The 26,853-nt window shown below is 41.1% G+C and overlaps 1 protein-coding gene across 5 annotated transcripts in view; it reads right to left on the reverse strand.

Annotated features, from left to right (window-relative positions):
• The window catches only part of stard13b (StAR related lipid transfer domain containing 13b), a 75,214-nt gene that overhangs the window by 26,791 nt on the left and 21,570 nt on the right, over window positions 1–26,853 (reverse strand). For 3 of the 5 annotated variants that reach the window (XM_086216545.1, XM_086216543.1, XM_086216544.1), the window contains 2 exons: window positions 26,092–26,238; window positions 21,422–21,455 (listed from right to left, as the gene is read on the reverse strand). In XM_086216545.1, the coding sequence (XP_086072671.1) occupies window positions 21,422–21,455; window positions 26,092–26,238 (181 nt within the window). Of the gene's footprint in view, window positions 1–683; window positions 942–7,599; window positions 8,048–21,421; window positions 21,456–26,091; window positions 26,239–26,853 lie in introns of those variants that run through there. The other 2 variants (XM_086216547.1, XM_086216546.1) reach the window with 2 other exon arrangements.

The raw sequence follows: 26,853 nt of genomic DNA on the forward strand, positions 1-26,853 counted from the left end.
TGTGTGTGTTCCCAGTCTCTTGGTACTGCCCTTATGTCTCCAGGTAAACTTAAAATGAACAAGATATATGGCGGACAGTCAGACCCTGGCTTCCATGGTAAAAAGAACGCCAGTATTGCTCTCCTGGCAACATGAAGCAGCCGACAAACGAGCTTGTAAAATTGTCAGGCAAGACGTCCATCAATATCTCTTGTTTACAGTGAGGGCTTTCCTCTTGTTATGTAATTGATCCTACAGCTTATCACCTATGCTGGCACTAGTTGTTGTCAGTCAATACTAATTATTTACCGCCCTTCACATCCTATTGGCTGAAGGTCAGGTTATCTGCACATAAAAACACACACGCATACAAACACACACACCTTGCAGGAGATTATTTCTACTAAGTTTCACATTTATCTGAAAACAAGTGAAAGAGCTTTTGAGATATGAGCTGACCTCTGACAAATGAGTCAGCTGATGTCAGAGAAACACTGACCTTGCTCACTTGCAACCAGGACCTGCATTCATACTATTCTCTTTTATTCTGCAGTTTTATTTAAATGTTGTTTTTTGTTGTTTTTGTTTTACTCCTAGCATTCCATCAAGAATTTTTTTCAACAGAATATTTCAGCAAAAGCATAAATCTGCTGATTAAAAATCAGAAGGCCATAGTCTGAAATGTCACATATCTCCTCTCCTACCTCCAGCAATCCTCTTGAGTAGCTGCTGCCGGGCAATTATCCTACCCAGCCTGTACCCAGAACGTCTGCGGTGATGGTCCATTCTCAGGTAGATATCCTGAGTCTCTGGGGTCATGCTGCCCAGACACTCACTGCCCGTGGACTCTGGGAGCTCGCGAAACATAACTAAAACCCTCTTCCCCAAACAAACTAGTGACTGCTGGCTGATACACACTCGCACACACTCTCTCCAACCAACACAAAACTTCACATGCAGGCGCAAAAAGCCTAAAGTGAGCTGAGAGGGATGGCAGATCAGAGCCAAAGGGGAGGAGTGCCAAACACTCTGCGGGACATGTGACCGCAGGGAAGCCAATGGCATGGAGGCAGTGGGAGTACTGCCCACCTTGCTGAGCTGAATCCAGTGTCTGTGTAAATGCGCTTCAACTTCCCCCAGCTCTGGAGGGAAATATAAATACCATTGGAATGCCTATGAACTGAGTAAGGAGAGCAGGAGTGGAAGAAAGACGGGTGTAGGAGGGCTTACAAAAATAGTGTTTTTTGGACCCGCCCTACTCTAGAACAACTGATCTGCTGTTGCTAGTCACACAGGTGCCAAGTTTACTGGGCGAGAGTGAGTCTGTGCCATTTAGAGAAAACTACAGGAGCAAAAGAGAGGGAGAAGTTGTTTTGCTAGTTGGAGAATGCTAATTTCAACTCCCCCCACCCCCGCTACATAACCCCTACTTTCAGAAACAGGAAGGCCTCTCAGCAGGTCTCCTCAAATTGTCAGCTCCTCAGGGGGAAAAGACATTTTAGCTTGAATGCATATAGTGACCTATATCCTCCTTAGTCCACACAAAGGAAAAACCAGGCTTTAGCGTGTCATCCGCTCTAATGGCCTCTAGTGGTGGAAGTTAAAACCACTTCCGGCACCAAAAACTGCATTTCTTAAGATGATACGTTTATTTCAAAATACAGTTTTGGAACTTGACGTTCAAGGGGTCAGTGGGGTTTTCCATTTTCAAAGAAAGTGATTAAAATATGTGCCGATAAATTTTAATGAAACTCATATTTGAATAAAGTTGTAAAGAACAAACTAGAGTGGGAATATATAAATATATCAGCTTGAAACCATCACATAGGCCTACTCATAACCACTTAGAACTCGAGAACTCTCAGAGAGACTCTGCCGAAGAGGCTACATGGCTATAAAAGATGAAGGAATTTCTTCCAAATGCCTGGAGTATCACCAATCCAGAACATGGTCCATCCCATCTCCGGGAGCCTGATGTCTCTTTAATTAAATTACATGGCTTCAGAGAATTTCATAGATACATGTTTAACTTTTAACAAGATATCGATCATTAATCAGAAATAGGTCATTTACAGATCCTTTGTTGATGAACGTAACAGTCAAAACATTCTATTTCAACCCTGCTACCAAACAAACTGACAGCCACCGGTGATCACATTACCTCCCTGGTGCAGTTAGTTATGATGAGATTTGGCTGGAAATGTCAGAACTGGGTGCTTTAAACATTGGGCCAATGGCAGTAACAGTGATAATATGCAAGAAAACAGACCTCTGGTACTGGAATCTGGATCACGATCAGCCGATGTGAAGCTAAAACACATATTAATTTATCATTAATAATAAAGGCAGCACATGTAATAGTTTAAAAGCAACTGAGTTGATCATTTCTAATTCTAAATAAAACTTGGGTCTTGTGTAAAGTAGTTTATGATGTGGAACAACAGTCTCCTCACACCTGAAATGAAAAAGTCCACATCCACACAAGCAGACCCACCCAGCGCCAATCAGGATTCTTGTGACGATCATGGTTTCTGCATACAGGCTGGTCTGTGTAGTGGTCGCATGGCGCCATACATGAGAATGGAGCCCAAATGGGCAAGCAACCAAGTACAACACAGCCCCTGTCTGTTTCTCTCCCTGGCTGGCAAAAGCCAACCTAGCTTAAGCTCACAAAGACCACAATTCAGGAGCACACTTTAGAGGTTGCTGCACATTTTCATAAACTTCTGCAGGGATTAATGGCTCTACCCACACCCTCAGGCGGTGGAACTATTTTAACATGAGATTGTGGCTTTTTAAAAGCATCGGGTGATGGTGTGACATGATTCAGATGAATTCATTGGCTGGTGACTCATTTTACACACACAAACACCTGTCTTCTTTCATATTGTACAAGAATCCCTGAAGGTGTCAGTTGCTAAAAATGAGTGGCAGCATGCTGGCAGCGATGTAATCTCCCTGAACCCACTTCTGTGTTTTCTTTCTAACTAGACGTCTAGACGAAGAAATTCAAGCACATCACATGTATCACATTACAAAATCAATCAGCCGCTGCTATGCAATGTCATAATAAATGAGAATAATGGTGTATTTGTCCACACTCAAATGCCTCAGCAGGATATTGAAGGACTTATGAGATCTGCAGTGTACTCTTTGGATGTCCCTGTGTTTAACTTTGTGCTGCATGCCATGAAGAAATGGCTGTGGCGTGTCCTTAGCGGGAGAGCTATGTGTCAGCCACGAGGACTCCAGCCGCTATCAAACTTGTTCCAACACGCCTCTGTCTGGGTTTCACAGCTCCACTGCTATAAAGCATGAAGATGAATCCAGACTCATGTTACACACATACCATAAAAGATGCCAGCTTGATTGTATTTTTATTACAATACAAGTAGTAAATGTTATTGTGTGATGAAAAATAAAGCCAGCATGGATCTAATGTCCAGACTACTGTAGCACGCATCTTCAGTCAGGTGCCATTACAAAAAGACGCTCGTATTATGTATCATTAAATCAAATATCAGGCCTCACTGGTTATGAGCATGGAGGCAGCTGGGCGGACTTCAGCTCTGATGTGGTTTGAGTCGGCAGACATATGTAATCTGCACTGGGCAGTCCCAGCGTGGCTACATTTCCTGTGGTTAAGTATAACCCCAGTGTGACTGAAGATTTCCACCTTGCGCGTCATCAAATGCCTGAATTCTGAGCCTAAGTCTTAGACTAAATTACACATGAAAGTCAAGTTGAGTTGCTCCACAGGTAGATTTAGAAGCCCCCTTTTAATGTCCCAGTGTAAATAACTGAAGGCTTCAACCCACAGTTGAGACGCAGCGAGCATCTTCCAGCCGGCCCAGAGCTTAATCTCAGCAGGGAGCACTTACAGTATGTCTGCATCTTGACGATAACTGTGAAAGAAAACCTGTCTAAAGACATTCTAGCAAAACATGTCCAATGCCACGAAAATGCCTTAAAGGGACAGTTAACCCAAAAAAGGAAAATTCCATTTTTATCTAATCACCCTCATGCCCATGGAAGATTGAATGATGTTTTTTTAGTCGTCAAAACACTCCTGGAAATTCACAGGAAAAAAAAAAATCATTGGACTGATCTCCCCAAAATTGAATTGAATTGTGACAATTTTCAACTGTAAAAAGGAAAAAAAGAAAAAAAAGAGAAAAAAAAGCAATAAAAAAAAAATTGTGACAATAAAAACGTTTTATACTGCTCATAGAACGAAAGGAATCCAAGTGTCCTGAAGCCCAGGCTACAGTGAACATTGAGGATAAAAACCCAGGTATTCTAGGCTTTTATTATCTTTTTTATTCCTGTTGTTTAACTTTTGAAAATTGGTCACCATTACTTTTCAGTTGTTAGGAAAGTTAGCGCAGCATTTTTTTATTTTATTTTTTTTTGTGGAATAAAAAACTTAGTCTAACTTTCCCTCTGCCTGAGGGTGAGCAGGTCAATGACTGAATTTTCATTTTTGGGTGAACTATCCCTTCAACAGTGATCCTGAAAATTCTTGTTGCAGGATGTGTGCCTCCTGTCACTGAATCCATGAGACATTCACAACTGTACCTTTTAAAATATGCAAGGTTGTGTTTTACAGTGACCTTTGAAATATATCATCATCAGCTTTGAGTCAGACTTGTACACTGTGGTGAAATGCAGTGTAACATCTCTCTTGTCTGAGTCTGGCTCCCGTTTCCCAGCCAACCGACAACTGTTAACACCTATTAATCACCCAGTGGTAGATAGCTTTTCCATATTTGCTCACTGCAGAATGACCTTCAACACTGCTGCAGATTATAGTCTATCTATGTTCAAGTGTGTGATAGACTCTCCCCTCATCTCATCCGATGCATATAACGGAAGTCAGCTAGTCTCAGCTTTCATGTTTAAAAGATTTCATGCACATCTGTGGCAGCTTCCATTCATCATTGTTTGGCCAGAAAATGGGCCACCTTCTGAGTTTTGACAAATTAATTTCCATATTCGTGAGCCAAATGCATCTCTGATGAGGTGGAAATGAGCTCCCAGGGGTGCAGAGCACCTGACCTGAATCTCACATAAATCCAGGAATCTCTCCTCTAATTTCACTGAAACTTGTTTTGGAAGTTTTCTGCTGCCTAAATAACTCACCGACATCTGTTGCACACCAAGATCAAGAGTGCCTCTTTGCAGGTAAAAGCATGGCAAAATACTTTCAGTCCAGCTGTTAAGTTGGTCAGCTCTATCAATAAGATTTAAATATACGGTTTCTCACTTTGTGTGCATCTTTGCAGCTCAGTGGCTCCGGACCGGATAGAAAGACAGATGCATGGCACACCAACTATCAGGCTAGCATATGGAAGAGAATGCGAGATTAACGTGTTCAGTATTCAGTTAATGCGGGACTCAGCTGCTGCATCTACGAGGTGCCTCAACAACAGGCAGCACAGCTGAGCTGAGCTGAGCAGAGCGTGTTTCAAGCCTCACGCATAAAATACACAACCATGTGTGAAACATGTTGCGTCGCCACTTTAAACAAAGACAGTAGAGCAGCAGCGTGAGATAGGTTCTGAAATAAATTCAACATCTGGTCTCTATTTGATGACTTTAACTCCTCCCAAGAAGAGAAAGATGGATGTTTTGTAATGCATGTTTGCCACACTTTTCCACTGTGGTCATTTCACTGCATCTTGTGGATGGTTAAAGTTACTGCAGAGGAGATAAATCACCCCTCACACACACACACACACACACACACACACACACACACACACACACACACACACACACACACACACACACACACACGACATTAAGATCATTGTGACTCACACCTCGAAACAGTCAGTGTTCTCAATATTTCCGTCAGTATACCAAGAACCATTTAGACTCAAAATCAAAACAAAGTCATGTGTGAGCGTGGCTCCTTCTCCAGGAGGATGGAAGGACATATGTCATGACTTCGTCTTTGTCTTTGTATTGCAGGGAAACATCCTGGGTCCATTTTCATTTCCAGTCACGTGAATAATACTGGCTTAAAGCTTGATAAAGGTGAGATTATCGATGACTTTTATACTTGAAAAGTCTTGGTCGGGGATTTTCAAAGGGTGTTGCACACCCCCCCCCCCCCCCCCCCCCCCCCCCAGACAACGCTTAGAGTAAGGTGCCTACCGGCCCCTCCCCAGACAAAACAATACACCCAAGTGGGGCCCCGTTTTGTTTCTGGGTGTCCGTGTTGGATCATTATCCTCTTATTTGATTTCATTAACGGCCAAATTAGCCAAATACTGCTAAGAATACACCACATACATGAAAACATTCTGTCGTGAGTCATTCATTCATTTAAGGCTCTGGGAAAGAAGGAAAAACAGTAAAATTCCACTCAAACTACTTCAGGCTGTTCTACATGTCCTATTCTTTTACCTCCATTCCCTCCCCCCAAACAGTCTGGAGCCCCCCTGGGGAGACCCGCCTCACTCTCTGTTCTAGGCTATACCGTTTCACAGACAATGCAATATTGTGCCACAAAGCAGACATAAACAAACTAATGGAAAGAGCACATGCATGGCGAGCCAAATGCCATTACTATGAAAAGATAAATACAAAAATTTACTTCAATTCTAAGATATTTCCTAAATGGAACCCAGCAAAATGTGAAAACCTCTCCCAGTATTTGACCCATTTCAAGCCAAATGATCTCTTTTAGTATAAGAAACAACCATGGAATCTTTCATTATGATAAAGTGATTTTCTTTAAAGTACATTTTACTTGTTCCACTGGCAAATGATTTAACTAAAAACAAGCAAAAACCTGTTTTAAACCTGTCTTTAAATCAGACCATTTGTCTGAGAAAAAGGTGTGTCTTATACAGTATTAAAATTATTGTGACAAAAGAAAACTAGATATTTTAACTACAAATTATTTTTGACTTTCAAGATGTGACAGTTTATTCCCCCCCCCCCCATTTTTTTGCAGAATGTTTTCCAGCTCTGCAGATGCATATAGAAATACCAGTAAATTAGTTATTAGAAAATGAGAAAATAACACGTCCACTCAGTCACTCCTCAGGTACTTTCCATTTCCCAAAGCCAAAATTACCCATCAGCGCCACCACGCGGCCGGATTAGGCCAATATATCATGGAAAAAGTTAGTATGAGAAGCGCTCTGCTGAGTACACGTGTGTAAAATCTTTGGAATATAAATTCAAGAAGTCGTTCAACGATGTTGAACTTTGTTGTGATGAAATTTAAATACAATTTAGTAGCTTCTTAATCCTAATATGGACAAGATTATTTCAAATAGTTTGAACAGAAAAGCATTTTATTCTTCATACACATTTAGAACTATTTGATTCCTATATGGTGTCTAATTTACTTTTAATTATAAAAAGAGCAAACCGACCAATACCGGACACGTGAAATCTCAGATATTAATTTGCTTTACAAACACACCATAATAACTTAAAACCAACATATGAAATGCACACATTAACACACTAACAGCTGTGCAGCCACAACCTGAAGGATCATAGTCACGTAGGGTTCGTTTTTTCCCCTTACAGAGGTAGTTAACCCTCATCTACTGTGAGTGATACCGGGCTCCGAGCTGCCTATAGCGGACTACCGACCTGCCAGTCTCCGCTCCCTGACATTCCTCCAGAGTAAATCCCAGGCTTTGGATGTGGAGTTCCGCAGCTGCTCGCTGAAAGACCGCCGGAGCTTCAGTTTCGCTGAGTTTCTTCTAGATGACATCGCAGATCATCCACTCGGACATAATAACAAAATCCTCTTCACAAGCTCCTTCTGTGACAGTCAGGCTCATAAGAGAAGCCCACCGTCCTTTTCCCGGTTAACCTTTAAATTGTGTCTACAACTCCCGCTGCAAACTTCAGTATCCGGTCTGCCAGCGAAGGTATCACCATTTTCAGGGGAAAAAAAAAAAATAATATATTCCTCTCGATATAAAAGTCAATAGTGTCAGTAAAGCACATAGACAGGCTTTCACGCTTCACACCAGATGAGTGTGTGTGTGTGTGTGTGTGTGTGTGTGTGTGTACGCGCGTCTGTGTGTGTATGTGAGAGGATCCACGCACGGCGAGCGTTTCACAGCTGCGGTGCCTTCAATGACTGTAGGAAATGTGTCGACACCTTGTTGCGCTCATAATATCAACACCCACAAGGGGTCCTACACAGGAATAGAATAATACAGAGCTACTGCGATTTCATCTATGTTTAATTTTGAGCTAACATTAAATGAATGGTGCATGTTCAGTGTATGATGAAGAGAGCTGTTGGTCTGTTCATGCATTTTCTCATCCTCCAAAACATAGTCCACAACTTGCTGTCTCTTACGTTTTCTCCTTCACAACTGCTGTGCTGTTGGAAGTGTGTCCCATTTCTAATAAATACCTCAACTTTGAACCACGTATTTTAACTAAAATCACAAGCACCACAAACAATGTTCATGGTTAGTTAAGTCAATCAACTTTTTTTTGGCCGACAGCTCTGTAACTGACAGCTTATGTATACAATTTACAAGAACCTGAACGCATCACAACCCCAGACAAACTGCAAATGATTTATTGTAAAACTTACCTATCATTTCCTTTATATTCATACTTCTTTCTTACTTTATACTGACGTATTAGTAAAACAATGTGATTGAATTTTTTTTTTACCTTCTTAATTTCCTCAAAAAAGGAGATGAGGCAAACTGTATACAACTGTATACATATACATATACTGTACACAACTGTATACTGTATACATTTAAAATACAAAAAGTTTATATAACCAAGACAAAAATGGCAAAACTATATTGAAATTATATATGTGAATTGAAAAAAAAAATGTTGAATGGAGCCATGAATGGGATTTCCTTGTATTACTGGTCAGGATGATTACATCCGGTACTTTAAAACTTGGTTCAGCGACTTCTCCCCCGGAAGGTCAAAACTTTAACAGGTATGTGGGTTCACTTTCAGCCCCATATACTTCTGTTTTCACAACATCTTGCACCGCGCATCCTGAGAAGAAAACCCCAGCAAAGAATAAACATGATAAGTTCTCCTATGAGGCTCGCGGGACAGCAGTTTCAGACATCATCATCATATCATAATTATTTTAGGAATTTACTCCCATTATTGTGTGCCCACTCAGCCAGCGCATGACCTGAGAGACACTGATATCATATCAGCTGCATGAATTTCTCGGTCATCGGGCGGAATTACTGTTATAACACACTTAATTCCTTTATAAACATAGTCTTGACACGGAAGTGAAGATTGGCAGTTTCTTAAATGAACCATCCTGACCCGTGTGCCCTCTCCAAATGGGAGTGAGCTAACGTGACTCCATTTAAAACAAGGCGATGGGCCCCATTCGCCACTGAGCCGGGCTGATTTACAGATTATTACAAGGTCACAGATGAGACGTCTGTGCAAAAAAAGCCATATTAAACAAGATGGAAATACCTTCAAGGTTGTTACGTTTTATTTTAAAACCATGCTCAGACTGGAGGAATAAACCTGCTTATGTGACACTCCAGAGTTCCTTTTCTGCTGAAGACAAATTGACACAAACATCAAAGACTGAACCTTCGAGCAAAACATCACTGCAAATAAACTAAATCTGTGTCAAGGTGTGACAACTTTTCATCCAAATTAGCATTTAACTAAATCTGTCACATTACTTCAAGGTTTCATAAATTGCAAGAATGAGAGCTATGTGAGGAAAGTATAGAAGGCTTTTTTTTTTCTTTTTTTTGGCTTCAGATGGAGGAATCTGCTTGCTAGTGATCAGCATGCTGCTATTTTCGGCCCCGTTTGTTCAGACCTCAGGCTAAAGTGCAGCCCCCAACCTTCCCCTTTCTCTCCCTCCCTCCCTGACACAAACACTTGTCTACAGAACCTGTTTCATTCGATCCTGTCACTTTTCAGGAGGGGTCAGGGTTAGGCCGAGTCAAGCGCCTTGTTCTCAGTTGAGAACCAAGAAGCGTGCAGTGAAAAATACTTAAAAATAACCCAGCACACATGTCTATGTGCTGGGTTAATTAAATAGACCATTCTTAAAAACTTTAAAACAGGATCCATCATGAAGGGTTTCCACATTTCTTGGTTTCAAATGCTTTGTCTCTTAATAATAATCAGCCTTGTTAGTTTACAGGCAATACATTTCCAGGTCTTTTTGAGTTCAGGTAAGAATTTTTGGATCGGTGAAGACTTCTACTCTACAGCCACATCTGGATCCTCATATCTCGAACAATTATGAGAAATTGGAAAGTAATCAAACCAATCATGACTGCGTTCTAACAGCTTTTCTGCCCCCAACAGTAATTTAGCTCCTGATTACTTTTCAATAGTTGACAATGTCACTGGCAAAACAGACTTGTAGAAAATTGGGTCTCTCGGGGCAACTAGATGTAATGATTATAAAAATGAAACACAGCTGTGAGTGCAGTTATTGTAGAAAGAGACTCATTAACAGTAATCAAAGAAGAACAGTAGCACAGGTACAAACATTTTTGCAGAACATGTTACAGGCGGCACGGTGGTGCAGTGGTCAGCACTGTCGCCTCACAGCAAGAAGGTTCAGGGTTCGAGCCCCAGTTCAAGCAGAGGGGTCTTTCTGTGTGGAGTCTCCATGTTCTCCCTGTTCCTGTGTGGGTTCTCTCTGAGTACTCCAGCTTCCTCCCACAGTCCAAAGACATGCAAGTGGGAACGAGGTTAACTGGATACTCTAAATTGGCTGTGACTGTGAGTGTGAATGGTTGTCTGTCTGTATGTGTTGGCCCTGCGATGGACTGGTGACCCGTCCAGGGTGAACCACTTCTGTCGCCGCCCAAAGGCTGCTGGGATAGGCTCCAGCCCCCACAGCAACCCTTAAGAGGATAAGTGGTAGAAAATGGATGGATGGTTGGATGGATGTTTCGTTACACTGACTGAGTCTCTACATCCGTGTTCATTGCTGTTGTTTCTATGGTAACAGCTTTTCTTATTTTCTTGTGAAGGTTTTTTTTTTATTATTTTTCTTAACAATTTCCTTGACAAATCACAAAAAAAAAAAAAAAAAAAAAAAAAAAATCTGTCTATCAGTTAGGCAATGGATCGTGTCCAGGCCCAGTGACTGAGGAATGGACAGATGGACAACACCATCCCTGTCATTCCCCCAGACAGTAAAAGTGATGGAGGAAGCGCAGCCACAACATTCTGACCTCTCACCACATGAATCACCAGAGAGGTAAACACAGCCCACCGCTTTGCTGCTCCTTTCTAGAGGAAAAAAACATTACTTTTACTTTAAGGATGAGCACTATCGCCATAAGAATCGTTGTGGCTAGATTATGACTTGGAGCTTGGCAGAAGGTGATAGTAGATGCAAGAGGAGGAAACATCAATCAGCCTGGGAATGTTTTCCCTCTGCTGACTCACTCGCTTGTTTGTTTTGGCCGTGCAGCTTCAGAAAGTGCTCGTATTCCTGTTTCCCTTCAAAAAGTGGCACGTTTTATAGGCCTGTTTTTGTCCACTTTCTTACAGATAAACACATATTTACAAGTGTACTATCTAAATTCCAGAGTTTGTGAATGTGTGTGTGTGTGTGTGTTGCTTGTGTGTTGCTTGTGTGAGATGACTGATGTGGAATTCTGCCTTGTAGCTGCAGTGGGAAAATCCCAGATGTGAGGAAACTGATTTCTCCTCCATGATTGGGTCATGTTGTTGGCCAAAAGGTCTTACACCAGACCCCTTTGAATAGTCTGGGAGATTGCTCTTCGCAGCCTAATGGAAACAAGGCTCGGGAAGTGAGGAGCTCTCCCCGCTTCACCCCCAGCCCGGCCCCTCAGGGCTCGTCTCAGGCATGTGCTATAAATTTCCTGACCATATATTCCCAAGTCGAGTTCATTTTTCCAGAGGAGCCACACATGTGGTGCATATCTGGGTTTAGATTATGGGGTTGGGGATGGAGGAGCTGACTTGGGTCTCAATCCATTAAAGTGGTCACTAATTCTGTTTTCTTAGAGGACCGTCCGTCATAACGTCATGCTTTCCTCCTATGCTAAGCTTGTTCTTTACCGAATCATTAATTCCCAAATAGATGATCCATTACAAATTTCTAAACGGGGACATGCTGTTTCACCCATTATGTTTTTCCAACATAATGTTCCTTACATAACTTTTGCACTTAAGAGAGGCAAGAGCATAAAAAGCATAAAAACTTTATAGTCAGTTTTACCAGCGTCACAGAAATGAGAGCTTGCAGGGGTCAAAGTTTGTATAAAGAGGCCCAAAGAATGAAAAACTGGGATGACAAGCGTTCATGGCTATTGTTTTGTTGAATGACAAAGCATGTAATACTGTCACGTCTGAATCTATTAAAGCTGCTTTGCCACAAAATTGCATGGGAAAACATTTACAGCAGCCTGCAGCACCTGGTTTCGATTAGAGCAATGAGGATTTAATCGCAGAGGTACATTTCTTTCTCAATCGCTCTCTCTCTCTCTTCTCTCCGATTTCCTCTCGAAGGTGGTGGATGTAAATTATGCTGATGTTTTATTGACTTTTAAGTAATTTTCATGCAGATTTGAAGTATCGAGTTTGTTCCCAGGGTTTAATTTACATCATCTTTCAGGTGGTGTGAATCAGAGTAAATGCATCCATTACTCAAGTAGACATGTTTAAAAAAAGAAGGGAAAGTAAAAGTACTGATTCGACCTAGTAACTCACATAAAACGGAGCAGGCTCCTAAATGTGCTCAGAGATATCAAGTAAAGAATATTGAGTCATTTTCGTCACTACACTTGATGCAAATTTTCTGCCGTCGAGTTCATAATGTCAGGGCTTTTCTTCCTCTTTCTCTTCTTCCTTTATACGTTTTGGCAAGTGGGAACCAAAGTTTAAGTGCATTTATACCAAAGCTTTTGTTGGATAGAAGGTTTTTGACCCCCTTGAAGAAAATTCTTGCCCGTTTCTCCTGTTACATCTTTTACGTCCTTTTTTTTCTTGCGCGTTAAAGCTTTGATAACAACCCTGTTTAAACGTAAGAAGTGGAAAGTAAATAATATTTATGTTCATATGTAGGTTGCAAAAGTGAAAAGAAAAAAAGTCAAGTACAGGTACCTGAAGGATCCACTTAAATACAGTTACAAAGTACTTGTACACTACTTTCCATGTCATAATACTACGTTTTAATGTCTAAATGACTTGGAAAAAAAGAAGTTGATCAAGAAAGAGCTTGAAACTGACAGTAACACCAAGACAAAGGAGATGAAATAACAGCTGTTTAATGTTAAAGTTTTATACTATTCATATTAAATGTCCTGTATTTGATATAAATCAGTGATTTCCATTTAACAAAAAACACACAGTCAAACTTTCACAAAACAAAGTTGAGTAAAATTAGAAGCAGTCGAGAATATCTGCTTTCAAAGATAACCAAATATATTAAAAGCGACGCCTCTCTTATTAAAAACATGCTGTATTTGTGTTTGAACTCTAAAAGCATCAACAAGCGAGGGATCAGTTTAATTAAGGATGCGTGCGTGGACTCACTGTAGGTGTCTCTTGCCAGCTCATCAGCTGTGATAAACCGGAACCACAGTGTGGGTACTGTTTTCAAATTAAGTCACAAACAGGTCCTGCTGGGCCCTTAACTTTTAAAGCCGGAGCTCCAGAGCGCATAGAAGATGCAGGAAGTCTGCTCCACTTCTGCCTGCTTTTGCTCTTTGATTATTGAGCCAAATAGCTTAATCAGGTCTGAAACCACAAGAAAGCCGCAGTGCTACACTGCCCCAGGACAGAGCCTCTTTAAACCACATACTTTGTTTTTTTCTTAACCGGGTACAGGTGGAAGTGCACAGCTATGTAAATCACCATGGTTACCGCATGGCCTGCCAGTGCAGAATGACAAAGTTTGGCTTGAGCGGTGCCACGCGCTCCCTCGGTCAACCTGACGATACTAAACGAGGGATGCAGGCCCATCAGAGGCAGACCCTTTGGCACCCTGCAACATCTGGAATCCTTGTGGTTTATGTGTGAAATTTGGGAGGCCAGTGGAAGATCCAATGCGGTTACTGTATTGAGACCAACCCGCGGAAATGTTCTTGGCTCGGACACTGTGTGTGTGAGTGGGGAGGATGCAGGGTATGACTTAAGCCACTTTTGAGGACACAAACCAGACTTAAGACCAGTTAATTGGGAACAGCATGTGCAATTGAGGAGAAAAGCTTTAGTAAGAGATATTTAGTACAAAGATGCTGCACCGAGCTCGGTGAGTTTCACTTACGGCTGCTGTAACAATTTAGAGTTCACTGGTCAGAGCTTGATACTGACTCCAGTATTTTATGGAGGCATACCAATTCATATTTTACATAACTTTATTCACACTGTCACCTTTCGGGGGAGTCAGTCCTTATTTCAGACATTTAACGGAAAAGGCTCTCAAAAAGACTGAGAGGAGAACACTGCTCGCTTATTTCCAGGTTTTAGGATTCATTCCCATGTGCCTCTCTAACCTGCGCAAATATAAAAGTAGATGACAACCTCAAAAGTGCGGTATTAGTTTTCAAGAGGCCATAAGTGCTTCCAACATAACAGATATACTTAACACATAATAGACTGACTGACTATCAGAGAGAAAATGTGAACTGAAGGGTTTGTCTTTCAAAACCTCCAACAAATATTTGTACCCTGATGGATACACATTGGTACCTCCACTACTGAGTGTGTGAGGATTCCTGCAGAGCTCCAATGGTAAATATGTCTGCATTATAAACATTGGCTTGTAGAACAAGGAAAATGCTTGTGTATCTTGTCAGAACAAAGGACTCTGGTTGGTTGTTTGTGTTGGGGACGTGTTGAACAGGATCGAGCCTGTTGACTGCTCAGTCACTGGTCTACCCTGAAGGAGTGTGGCCCTTCCTGCCTCATTACTTCCTAAATCTAGTTTCTGCCTTTCTTCTGAGTTGGCAGCTGAGTGCTGGACCAACCTGTAAGCTTTTGTGCTGCTTCATGCACACACACACTCACACACAGCGTACCTATCGTCCTGTGACAGCCCGTGTCTCCTTCCACTTAGTTTACAAAACCCAGGCCTACATTCCTAGAGGCACACTATACAGCAATGTACACACCAAACACTCTCACCTCGGTCCTCGTGAGGAAGTCGTGGAGAAAGATTTATTGCTTCTTCTTTAATTGGCAATATGGATATAATTGGGAGTTTGAACAATAGACCTGCTTCTTTTCACTGAAGACTATAAAAGTGGCAGTTTGGTTCTGCTACATGAGCACACACTTAAAACAACAGCAGGATCAAACCACATGATTTATACGTGCCAGTAAATCAGGCCTAAACATGATCTGTATTGATGAGCATGATGATCTCATCCAGTATACAGGCCTTGAAGGCAGTATTAAAATGATATTATGTGCTATTTTGCTCTTCTATGATACTGACAATAATTGCAACGAAAATGTTGAAATTGCAATAGAAACGTTAAAAGATTTTCAGAGCTACTTAGCCAAATAGTTTCTCAACTGTTTTCACAACCTTGACAAATTACTGTATATACAAAGACAAGTCTAGAAATACTACCACGGTTCTTTTTTTTTTCTTTTTCCTTTCACTCTCGCTGTCAAACAGCCGAGCTGGCCTCTGCACTCAGGAAACCACAAGTCATTTTCCATCTTTCCATGAGTGGAATTTTTCATGCACTCTCCATGCCAGCAGCACCCTTTATAGTCTGAGCTGGAGCTGCAAATGACGACTTGTGTATAAATTTAGCGCATGATGTCACTGGTCTGGCACCTGTTAGAGGGAGATTGAAAGTAACGGTAGATTCTCATTAATATGTATTTTCCGTTGGAGGCAGACTTTAAATGAGCGTCTCACAATGTCCAGGTCTGTCTTTAAATAGTCAAAGAGCATGCAGAGGAAAATGCGTGGCAATATTCAAACAAAGTGGTGGAAAAAATGTGCTACGTTGCTTTTATTCTTTTCAGTACCAAAGCCACTTCTGATGAACCACACATAGACATCATTGGGGCAACACAGAGGTGCGACACATTGATCTCATTTTTTAGACTTTTTCTTGCCAGAGAGTACAGAATTGGTCGTGTGAGTGACGGTTCTCTACATGTGTGGGATTGCGCCACCGCTGCTTAAAAGTATAGAAGGTTTAGGTCAAAATTAATAACAAGCTGATTTACACATTTATTAGCTCTGGAGGATCAAGGACTGTCTGTCATCCTCCAATTCTCATCAAACTAATGTGAAAAGGAGTAGTATGAGCCAAGGAAGAACACATCAAAATTTGTGCGAGACTATTTATAGCACCACCTGGTGCCAACAAAATGACTTGTTTTCTTAGAAGTTAAACGTACTTCTCCTAGTGAATCAGAGCCACTCCTTTCAGAAACATCTAAAAGAATTAGGTGATTGGTTACTGTGAATTCTGAGAGTTTTCATTCAACTGTGTTACTGTGGCCATGCAGACAATTTGTACATTTTGCCAAGGATTTGAGAAAAATAGTATGTGTCTCCTAAAATGAGCTTTTCTTTTAGGGACCTTGGTTTTCTAATGGAAATGATGTGAAACTGTCAAGACAAAAAAAAAATTTTCATTAAAAATTGAACTTGAGGTCAAAATCCAAAGGAGATCAGCAGTTAAAGAAAATAAAGCTGCACACATGCTTAATACATTTGATGTCAATATTCCCCGTCAGCCCCGTGTCCTTGAACATGTTGTAATTACAACTACTTAAAGGTTATTCCATCTTTTAGCATTTGTTAGCATGAAGCGCATGTGATGTGTTTACTAACAAGTCTCCAGAGAGACACATGTACAGGAGAGAGAGAGAGCAGTAGTGACCCTGACAGCAGCTGAAACATCCAGGAGGCTAATACGGACAGGATGACCCGGCTGTAATGCATCTAGCTGGACATTCACGCATGTCGATGCCCACAGCTCTCGGACAGGGGGATCAGTGAAATTCCATAAGGGGGGATTGTTGAGTTGCAACAAACTCATTTAAGCGGCAGGAAGTTCACCTGGACAAGAGAGGAAGAAGGAAGCCGTTTCTGTGTGAGATTGAGTTGACAAGCAGAGGTTTGCTTCACCCGCCACTCAAACTGTGAAGAAATCATTCTTAAATAAACTGAATGATACCAACAAAGAGCTGGGCTGGTCACTGAGAACCACCATGGCTTCGAAAGAAAGCTGCCATGCCGAAAAACAACTGGGTGTCAAAAGTGACCTCATGACCTGGCTTGGTGAGTTTAACACACACACACACACACACACACACACACACACACACACACACACACACACACACACACACACACGTTAAGCTCAGGAAACACTGTCACGATGAATGCAGCAGGGATAGGCTGGGTGTTTGAGGTTACACACTTGCTAGCCTTGAGAGGAAGAAATAAATGACATTTTGAGCTGAGGTTAGCCTGCAACTGCAACACCCCCCCCCCCCCCCCCCCCCGTGACCCTTAACAGGATAAGCGGAAGAAAATGGATGGATGGGTTCATTTATAACTTAACTGACAATTTACATAGCTGTGTAGTCTTACTGACACACACAGAGGGAGATGGATGCTTACATTGGTCATTCTCATACTAGAGCTACAAGCAAGAGCATAGCAGGTGGCTGTTACACCAAGTGCTATTAAACCAAATCAGCAGAGCCACTTTCAATTTTTCCAATCAGAATTTTGTATGAATAAACTCCTGCAAATCATCGTAAAACACATGTGATTGCTCCTTAGGAGGTTTTCCCGTTTGCAAAGGAAGCCACACCAACACTCAGAAAAACATGTAATGTGAAAAAAAGAGAAAAAAATATTCATGCGTACATGGAATTTTTCATTTGTGAAATCATGTTGAAATTTCATGTGTGTTCCACATTTTAAACATGATCTTTGCACACTGGAAATGTTGTTTTGGAAATTCTCAACATAATGCGTGAAACCCATGAGATTATGGATGAAAATTTAAGGGATAGAGCCTAAACCACAACTCCCAGTCACAACAGAGTGGCAAAAACCTGACTTTAATAAAGCTCAAAGTTTAGACTTTAGCTAGTTAGAGCTAGCTTTTTTTTTTTTTAATTATTATTTTTCATAACTCTTCCTCATGTGTCTTTAGTGCCCAGTATGCCCTGTTCGTCCATGCACCTGTCTTAATGGGGATCATATCCCTCTGTATTAAAGTCCTAAAAGAAAAGCACTTTCATTTCATTTCTAATAAATCCATTAACACTAATTTGGGATAGAGGGTGTTAATGAGAAAGTTTTACTTCTCAAGGCTGCTCGATTTACATTTTCCTTGCATTGGTTCCCACACATTCACTGTTTATAGCTCATGAAAAGACACTTATTTCGTGCCAAAGCAGCTTGATTAGAGGACCCTGAGTCAGAATCAGTAAATCCTGCAATGGAAAATAGCTTGTTGGCTCCAAAACCGCTAACCGGCCTCCCCATTTTCCCCTTCTCTGCTACATTTTCCTGAAATTCATTCACGCCGATGTGTGAGGCACAGGGGCATTATGTTATTTTACTTACAAATAGAAAGCAAGTCTCCAAAGGATCTACTGTTTTCTCTTCTTTTTTTCTTACAGTCAGTGGTAGTAGATTTCAACACTGAGTGTAGATTAGCATATTTATTCAGAGAGAGGATCTGTGCCTGACAGTTCTGGGCCAAAGAGTGCTGTTAAAGAATCACTTGTGTCATTTTCCCTCCACTCTGGCCACTGGGAAGGTGACGTTTACCACTGCAAACCACATGACAATGCAGTTAATTTATTAACCATATATGTGTGATCTTTCTGTCTTTTCAGACCTGCATATCCACATACCTGCCCACTTCTTCAGAAATACAGTTTTTACTTCTCATCTGTACTGCATCTCGTGCAGAGACTTGGCAGTGGCTATCAGCAGTGTCACTGCAGTTTCATTATTTCTATGATGAATGTCAGTCAAGACAATAAAGATTGCATATACTGAACACTGCCACTGCCACTGCCTCGCACGAGCGGAAGCCATTCATTTCCACAGTGCAATTAAAGAGACCATAGGGAATATATTTCCATACAAATTACATTGTGTTAGAGGGAATACGGCACTTTTGGCCCATCATCTACTCATGAGTTGAAAAATGCTCTATAAACATTGAGTAATGCCTTCATAAAATAAACATTTGAGAGGGAGGATTAAGCTTTTTTCCCCTCCTCAATAGACCAAATCATCCCTGAGTATATCCATATGGGGTTTAAGGATGGAGCTTGGAGTTTTGTTTTTTTGCTCGAGGACAAACAAAACAAGTCAAGAGGGCAAAAATGTCCAGTGTTTTTCCACAAATGCATTCCGTTACATAAATAAAAACTGTTTAGATGAGTTATGAAATCCCCCACTTTTGACATTTCTCTCACTGTAGTAGCGTTGACTTCCAGACAAACAAGCCAGCGATCGTTCAACAGAGTGCAAGTTGACATGTAAACGAAGAGCTGTTTTAAAGCCCGAGTACCAGCCCTGAGAGGCTGAACTTCCCACATGTTCTCACCCTGCGACGACAACTTCTAGCTCCTCAAATACTCTCTCAAGGCACTCAAACGCGTTTGTATGCGCAAAATACCACAAAGAATGTTGTTAACTGGTATTGCGAACAGCTGAGATGTCAACAATGTGTATTTTTTTTTTTAACTTCGCTCCCAGTTCTTAACCTCCAAGTTCTGAGGTGAAAGGAACACAGCAACAAAATGGGGGAACCACCAGTGTCATCAGGGTAAATCCTCTAGGGAACCATGATTAGCTGAACAAATTTCAGGACCCTCTATCCAACAGTGGTTGAGATATTTCAGTCCGGATCAACAAGAATTTACTGCTAGCATTACTGAAAATAGACAATAACACAAGGGCCATTCACTTTATCACATAACAATGAAACGGCATCACTTCTGCTTTGCTATTCTGGAACTGGACCGAAAGAATGTGCTTACCTTCCCTGGACAACATCAATTTAATGAGGTGGATGGTGTCGTTATGGTGAGACCCATCTGGCTGCCTCATATTTATGTCATAAAACAGCCCAGCTGTAAAATATGAAACGGGGAATATTGCAGCCAATGTACTGACTTACTCCCATTTTTTTCCCCCTCCTTTAAATATGTTATCTTTCTCAGGCTTGGATGGGAGAATTCAAAGCATTCGTTGATTTAATTTGATAATTAAATATAGTTGACCGTGACATTGAGAGCCTGAAAAAGAAACCATGAGATTCACATGGTGAAAAAACTTCATGACAAATGCTTTCGACAAGAACCTCCTGTGTTGACAAATTTGTTGATGTTAGTGTTGGTGGTCTCACACTCAGGTTTCCAAGAATTACACCGCTAACTATCGGTCACGGTATGTAAGTCACACACAGCAGCAGACCACACATCAGTTAAATGCTGCAAAAAAGTGACAAGGAATTTTTCCAGATTGTAATGTCCACTTGTGCGGCACCATCGTGCAGAATGGAGATCACGTGAGAGTGCAACCTGAGCTTAAACTGGCATTTGCTCAGATCCTACAGCTGCCCCCAAGGGCCACATCACACCAGGCTGAACATGACCCTCAGCAAAACAGAAACAAAGATCTGGCATGCTGCCTAATTATAACTGCATCCTGCTAAGTGACCAATTCATAAAAAGCATTTAAAATAAGAGAGTGAGCGTGCTCGGGCATTCTTGAGCCAGTGGCTGGGTGGGAGGGAGCAGACACCTGTGGCTGTCAGTCTTAATACCATTGACCCAGACTTGAGCAATGCCACTACGAGCCAGGACACAGATCAGCTTGCAGGCAGATTTCCATTATGTGCCAGACAGCAGAATGTAGTAATAACCACAAGACTGAGCAGATTCCCTAAAACATCCAGCTTTGAAATTGATCTGGACATAAAGTTCTAATTAAAACACTCAGGATGTCTGGAAGAAAATCAAATATGGCAGAAGAGGAAGAGCCCATATTCTTCACTTCAGTATAAAATATTCAAGTCCTTTTATATTTCTGTTAAACCTTTGTCAAGTGACTTCAGGAAAAAGAAAAAAAAAGATGAATTAGAAAGGAACATCTGCACAGTGAAATTAATGCAAAGTCTCCAGACGAATGTAAATATCATTACCTTCACATGCAATATTGTGTAATTATGTAAGCAAAGTCACTGCTGACATAGTTACTTTTTTTTTTTTCTTTCATTGTGTGCAATTCCAGCAGGGACTGAGCAGACAGAGAGACAAGATATTTTAGACTCTTCACTCAACCAGAATAACAGGTTTCAAGGAAGTGGTGAGAACCCTAAGAAAGATAAAGTGTTGGGGTCCAACCAAACCTGCTTGTTCCTCAGCAACCAACAGACAGAAAAAACTGAACCAGACATGCACAAACCAACAAAAACCTTCTTACCTGCCACTGCTGCATTGGTCATCTTATTAAACATCTGCAAGAAAAAAAGAAAGAACAAAATGTCAGTAAATGCATCTTTGTCCCTTTATTAAATTTTAAAGGACACCAAGAGCCAGAATGTGAGCCAAGACTATAAAATTGAGAATTTGGCTTGAATGTAGTTCCACTCTTCATGGCTAAGAATAGCTCTTCACAGTATTTGGCTGTGAAAATCATTAGGACACCAACCCAGTTCCATGAAATCAGGATTAAAAGATGTCTCCCTGCATTCTTCAATCAAAGCAAACGCGACAAAGTTAATAAAGCAGTCATGGCTGCATGAATTAAAACTTGTTAACCCAGAGGGTGATGAGCTGCTCATCTGCATGCTATTCACGATTATCTGTTGTCACGGTAGCGATTATATCACAGGAAATCGACACAATAAAAAAAAACCACCGGGAGCTTTAAAGTTTCAGTTAACTGGGTCACTGAGATTTCCTTAAAAAGATGTCAGACTTTGAATAGGTATTATAAAGAAAATAAAAGATTTAATGGTGTTTGAATACCTTTCACCTCAAAACAAAGCAGAAAGAAGATCAAAACAAAAAAAGACAACAATGAAAATATAAGACAGTATTTAGAAGGAATGCAAGTCTCTGAGACCAGTCTGGATCACTGCCCTTCTCTTACCCAACCTTGTCCTTAATTTCCCTACTGTGCCCACTGGTCTGATTTATACTCTTGTTTGCTTGCCTTGTTTCCACATTTCTCCCAATCAGACAAACTGCTGCGTATCCCGCCTGTTACCATTATGTTGACCCTCCATCAGGACAGTCAAGTGGCAGTCAGCCCATGCGGGTCTGATTCAAAATTCTATCAACGGCACTTCTCATTAAGTAAAGACTCAACAGGGTAATTTGGTCGTGTGGTGCACGTTTCGTGGGGGCTGTGGCCTTGCCGTTGTCGTAGCATCAGAAATGCTTGCAGGGTAAAGAAGCACACTGAGTGACTTACATGGCCGCCGCTTCACTGTCACAACAAAAATCGAATGGATAAAACGAGAAGGGTGTTGTTTTTTTTTAGCCGCACTTCAAGACCGCATGGCATATCAGAGGGCAGCAATCACCTTGCCAGAACAACCACATTCTCTGACTCTTATTCAGCAGAGAAAGAAAACAAAAACAGGTCATAAAAGTGTGACTCATATCTAATGTATGTAATTTTAACCCTGTTTCAACATGGAGGAGGTGTGTGAGGCCCCTGAAACCTGTGAGGCTCAGTCACTGATGTATCCCTCATTATTGACTGTGAGATTTGGCACAGTCTGGAAGAACCTCATCTCATATCTAAACACTCCCGCAACACAGCTCAGGTTTGATGGTCATTATCTCCGTGCTTAAAAAAATTGCACATCTTTGAAGAAATGGGAGTTGGGCTGTCCTTTGTAAATGCAACGGACCTGGTGATTTATTCTCTGAAGATTTAGACCCAGTTCCAAGAATAAACTCAAAAAAATTAGCACTCCAGAACCCAGTTGCTGTCCCAGTGGAGATGCTCTGATTTGATAAGGCTTCAAAGACAAGAAAATATCACTCTCTCTCTCATTCAACAGCCAAAAGACAGCATTTCAAAAGATGTGACCCATTTTGAACACACGCTATCGTAGCTCAGTGCAATCTCAGTCAGATGGGCGACGCGTGTCAAAGGTCGTGGGTCTGGAAAAGTGACTACGCAGGAGAAGCCCAGTTCCTTTCAGGGTTGTTGTCAGAGGGCGAACTGCCTCTCGCTAGCACCAACAAGGATGTTTATATGGAGTGACAGGTCTGCATGGGTGAATGATAGCTGCTGTCCAAGCACAAATGACACATCGCCTGAGAATCAACACAGCACTTACAGGCCTGGTCAGTCCAAGCGACAGAGCAGCGCATCTTCTGTTCAGCCGCCGTCTGTCAACACCATTTAAAAGAAGGAATCCTCAACCCAAATGTGTCTGTCACCGAACACAGAAAACTATTGCAGTTGAGACTTTTATAAGCGTTTATTTTCTAAAATAATCTGGTTATTTCATTGATGAATAGACTAATGCTCTAGTCCATCCAATACTGACACAAAAAAAAAACCTGAGAAATTCTGTAACAATTTTCAAGGACCCAGAACGCACATTACTTGTTTTGCTTGAGTAATATTTCGGGAGAATTTCCCAGTGACAAAACACATTGAGCAAAAAAAAGAAAAAAAATCCACAAATCTTCATAATGAGAGGCAGAAATCAGAAATGCTGTGCTTGATGAACAAGTGTTTTTTATACAGGTAATGTTTTAGTAATCAGGTCATAAACTTCAGCCAACTGATACATTTGATATTCATTAAATAAAAAACTCTTTGTGCGCAAGTTAAAGCATTTTAAAAATTTTAATCCTAAAAGTTGAGTTTTGAGAATGACAATCTGGAAATCAACCAATGCACTAACATTGTTCCTCCAGTGTTGGGTTTAAAGAACAGCCTACATCCATGCAGAATCTGTTTATAGTGATAAGTCAAAACACACCTTTTAGACTACTTCAAATGACAAATGGAGGAACATTTTCTTTTTCAGTGAAAAGTATTTTTATTTACAAAGCGAAGTTTATTGTCTGTTGCTCTTTGCTCTTTTCATGAGCGCGTGGAGAGTAAAGTTAAAAAAGAAACCTTAAAGTTTCCTTTTTTCCTGTTTTGTTTCTGTTTATTAGTGCAATGATTAGTATGCAGTCAAACAAAGAAAACATGCCCATGTCTTTTGTCATTGTGTAAATAATGATAAGGGGGGACAATAAAGAAATAATATTGTAAGATAAAATCTTACCCAACACATTCCTGCTCAGATTAGCTCTGCCTGCATGATGTGTTGTAGATTGATGGCGATAGGAGGTGCATTCCAGTTTTTAGAGATCATACATAGACAGGAAAGGGTCAAAGGTTGTCGGGCAGGTACCAAAACAATTTTCCAGAGACTTTCATAAAACATCTCTCACTTAAGCTGGAACTGTCTATGCAAACAGGGTGTGCAGGCTCATACGTTCACCTGGTTTATACTAAGACTCAGTCTGTGTTACATTTTTGCTTCCTGCTGTCAGACGTTGCATATGGACTCCAGAGCTCTTACGTAAGAGACGGAGGGGACCGACCAGCAACAATCTCTTTTCATGTGCAATATTGTTGACATCTTTTCTCATTTGTTTTTGGAAACTTTGCAAGTTCACACAAAATAGCGTAAGCTTTTTTTTTTAAACTCATAAGGTCCCAGTGTCATCATGAACCACAATGGAATTCATCATCATTAGCCTTCAGCTCCTCCAGCTTTCCAGTTTTTCAGGCATCACTTTCCCCAGAGATTACAGCTGGTCACTCTTTAAAGTGTTTGTGCAACTTCTGGCGAATTACTTTTCCAGCAATTACATTTGAAAAATACTTGTCTTCGAATCAACAGACCCTATTATACTTTGACACTGAGGCCAAATTAAAATATTTGTGCTCAAGGTTACTCTGCAGCCAAAATACTCTTCTCTTCACATTCCCAGCTGCTCTCCAGCCAAGTTTGAACCACGCTTCTGACATTTTCAAGAGGTAGTTATGGATGAATTAAAAGAGACAGGTGGCATCTACTCTGAGAACCAAACTTGACTGTATGAGAAGTACCCAGTATCAGACAAAATAAGCTTTGACTCGCCAGTCAAATAACTCTCAACTCTCCCTCACCCTGCTCTTTCCAAGAATCTTAAGTGCGATTCCAATATGCAGTTAGCAAACTATGTGTGGTGTGTTTTGCTTGGTGAGATGGTGCCAAAAGATTTTGCTCATCAAAAGTGGAAGGTCTGATTGGATGCTTGCAGTTTTCTTCTTGTTGGCAGGTTGTTTGCCATCACGTTTCCTCAGAGCCGTCAAGAAAGCACAAAGCACAAGCTGAACAGCTTTGAACCAAAACATTCTCCAAATCCTGCAGTTGTCTCTTTCTCTTAGAGCAGCTGAATAGTGACATTTATATACTTTGTCCAGCAGAAGAGAGACCTGTTTGTTTAAGAATGCTTAAGCTGATTTTACTTACAATGCAAAACTCAAATATTTATGTATATGGAAGAATTAGTAATGGATTAACCTTTAAATAACAGAAATTAATAAATGTTCTCTTCTATAAATATAGTGATTATGAAATAGACATCATGGAGTGAGATGTATTCAAAAAAATAAAATGGTTCGCAAATACTTCCAAGAGGACACATCATTTAGTTTGTTAACCGTACTTCCAAAACAAGACCATTCAGCAATGCTGAACAATGAAGAGCAAAATCAAAAGCCTAATTCAATTCTGATAAAAAATCATTTAGGGACTGATTTGGTAAAAGTGCTTGAAGAAGCACAGACGGAAAAATTTCTAGCTACACACAGGACGCTTGAATTAGCAGGGGAAAACACAAAGTGCAGCGCAGGAAGCAAACAGGTCATGGCAGTCACCCAAATATTTTAAGCCAGATCCGATCAGACAAAAAAAAACAAAAACATGTGTATCACATCTTTGGGAGAGGTATGAAGGAATTTAGGAGTTCACAGATTTGAAGAGGAGGCGCTGTACTGAATAGATGATCTGACAGGTATCTGCCATCAAATCAGACGGACCATTAGGATGTCGGTATGGGATTCTCAGAGAAACTCACCGTCTTTTTGGTTCTTGTTCTTGTTCCGATGGAGGCGCCGCGAGAAGCAGAAGACCTGCTTGGACTCATGCATTCCCCTCGCTCTGGTCCTTGGAGATCTTGGTCATTCAAGGTTTGTTTCATTGTGGACTTTGAAACAATACTCCGCTGAAACAAGATCACAACAACAATTAAGACTGGATCTGTCTCTGTCTGTCTGACAAGACTAGGACAGGATGATCTCAACGGTGGCCAGGGGAAAAGACAACAAAAGGCTGAGGTCAACGGCTGGGGAAGTGAAATCTCCACTCTCAATTCAGCTTGACAGAGGCACACAAAGGAGCCAGTATGTGTGGATGTTCTTTTGAGAGGACAGAGATTATGACCTTGTCAAATATCCCAGTAAAGATGTCTCGTCTTGCCCAGTCGCCTGTCGTTAGTTAAAGCAAGTAGTAGTGAATGCCTGGGATGGTTATGCAGATGCCTGGGAGGCATGTATGCCACTTTCAACCATTCCTAAAGGAGCACATCATACAAGTACAACAGCTCTTCTGTGCGCTACATACATACGGACCCCAAAAGAGCACTTTTGTTCCCAAATGCTAACTCTAGTGGAGCATTTCATGAAACACCCCACCATGAGAAGAGCCCCTTTTAGGAACAGAGTTGCAGAGTACAAGTTACAACCTCAAAAGCACAATTGCTTTCTGTTCTAGCTGCACCATTCTGACCCTGCAAAAGCTCTGTGGACTCCACTATCCCATCTGAGCGGCAGACCTCCAT

Source organism: Aulostomus chinensis, chromosome 10 (assembly GCF_037954235.1).
Source record: "Aulostomus chinensis isolate RoL2024-O1b breed Wild chromosome 10, RoL_Achi_v1.0, whole genome shotgun sequence".
Taxonomy (NCBI): Eukaryota; Metazoa; Chordata; class Actinopteri; order Syngnathiformes; family Aulostomidae; genus Aulostomus; species Aulostomus chinensis.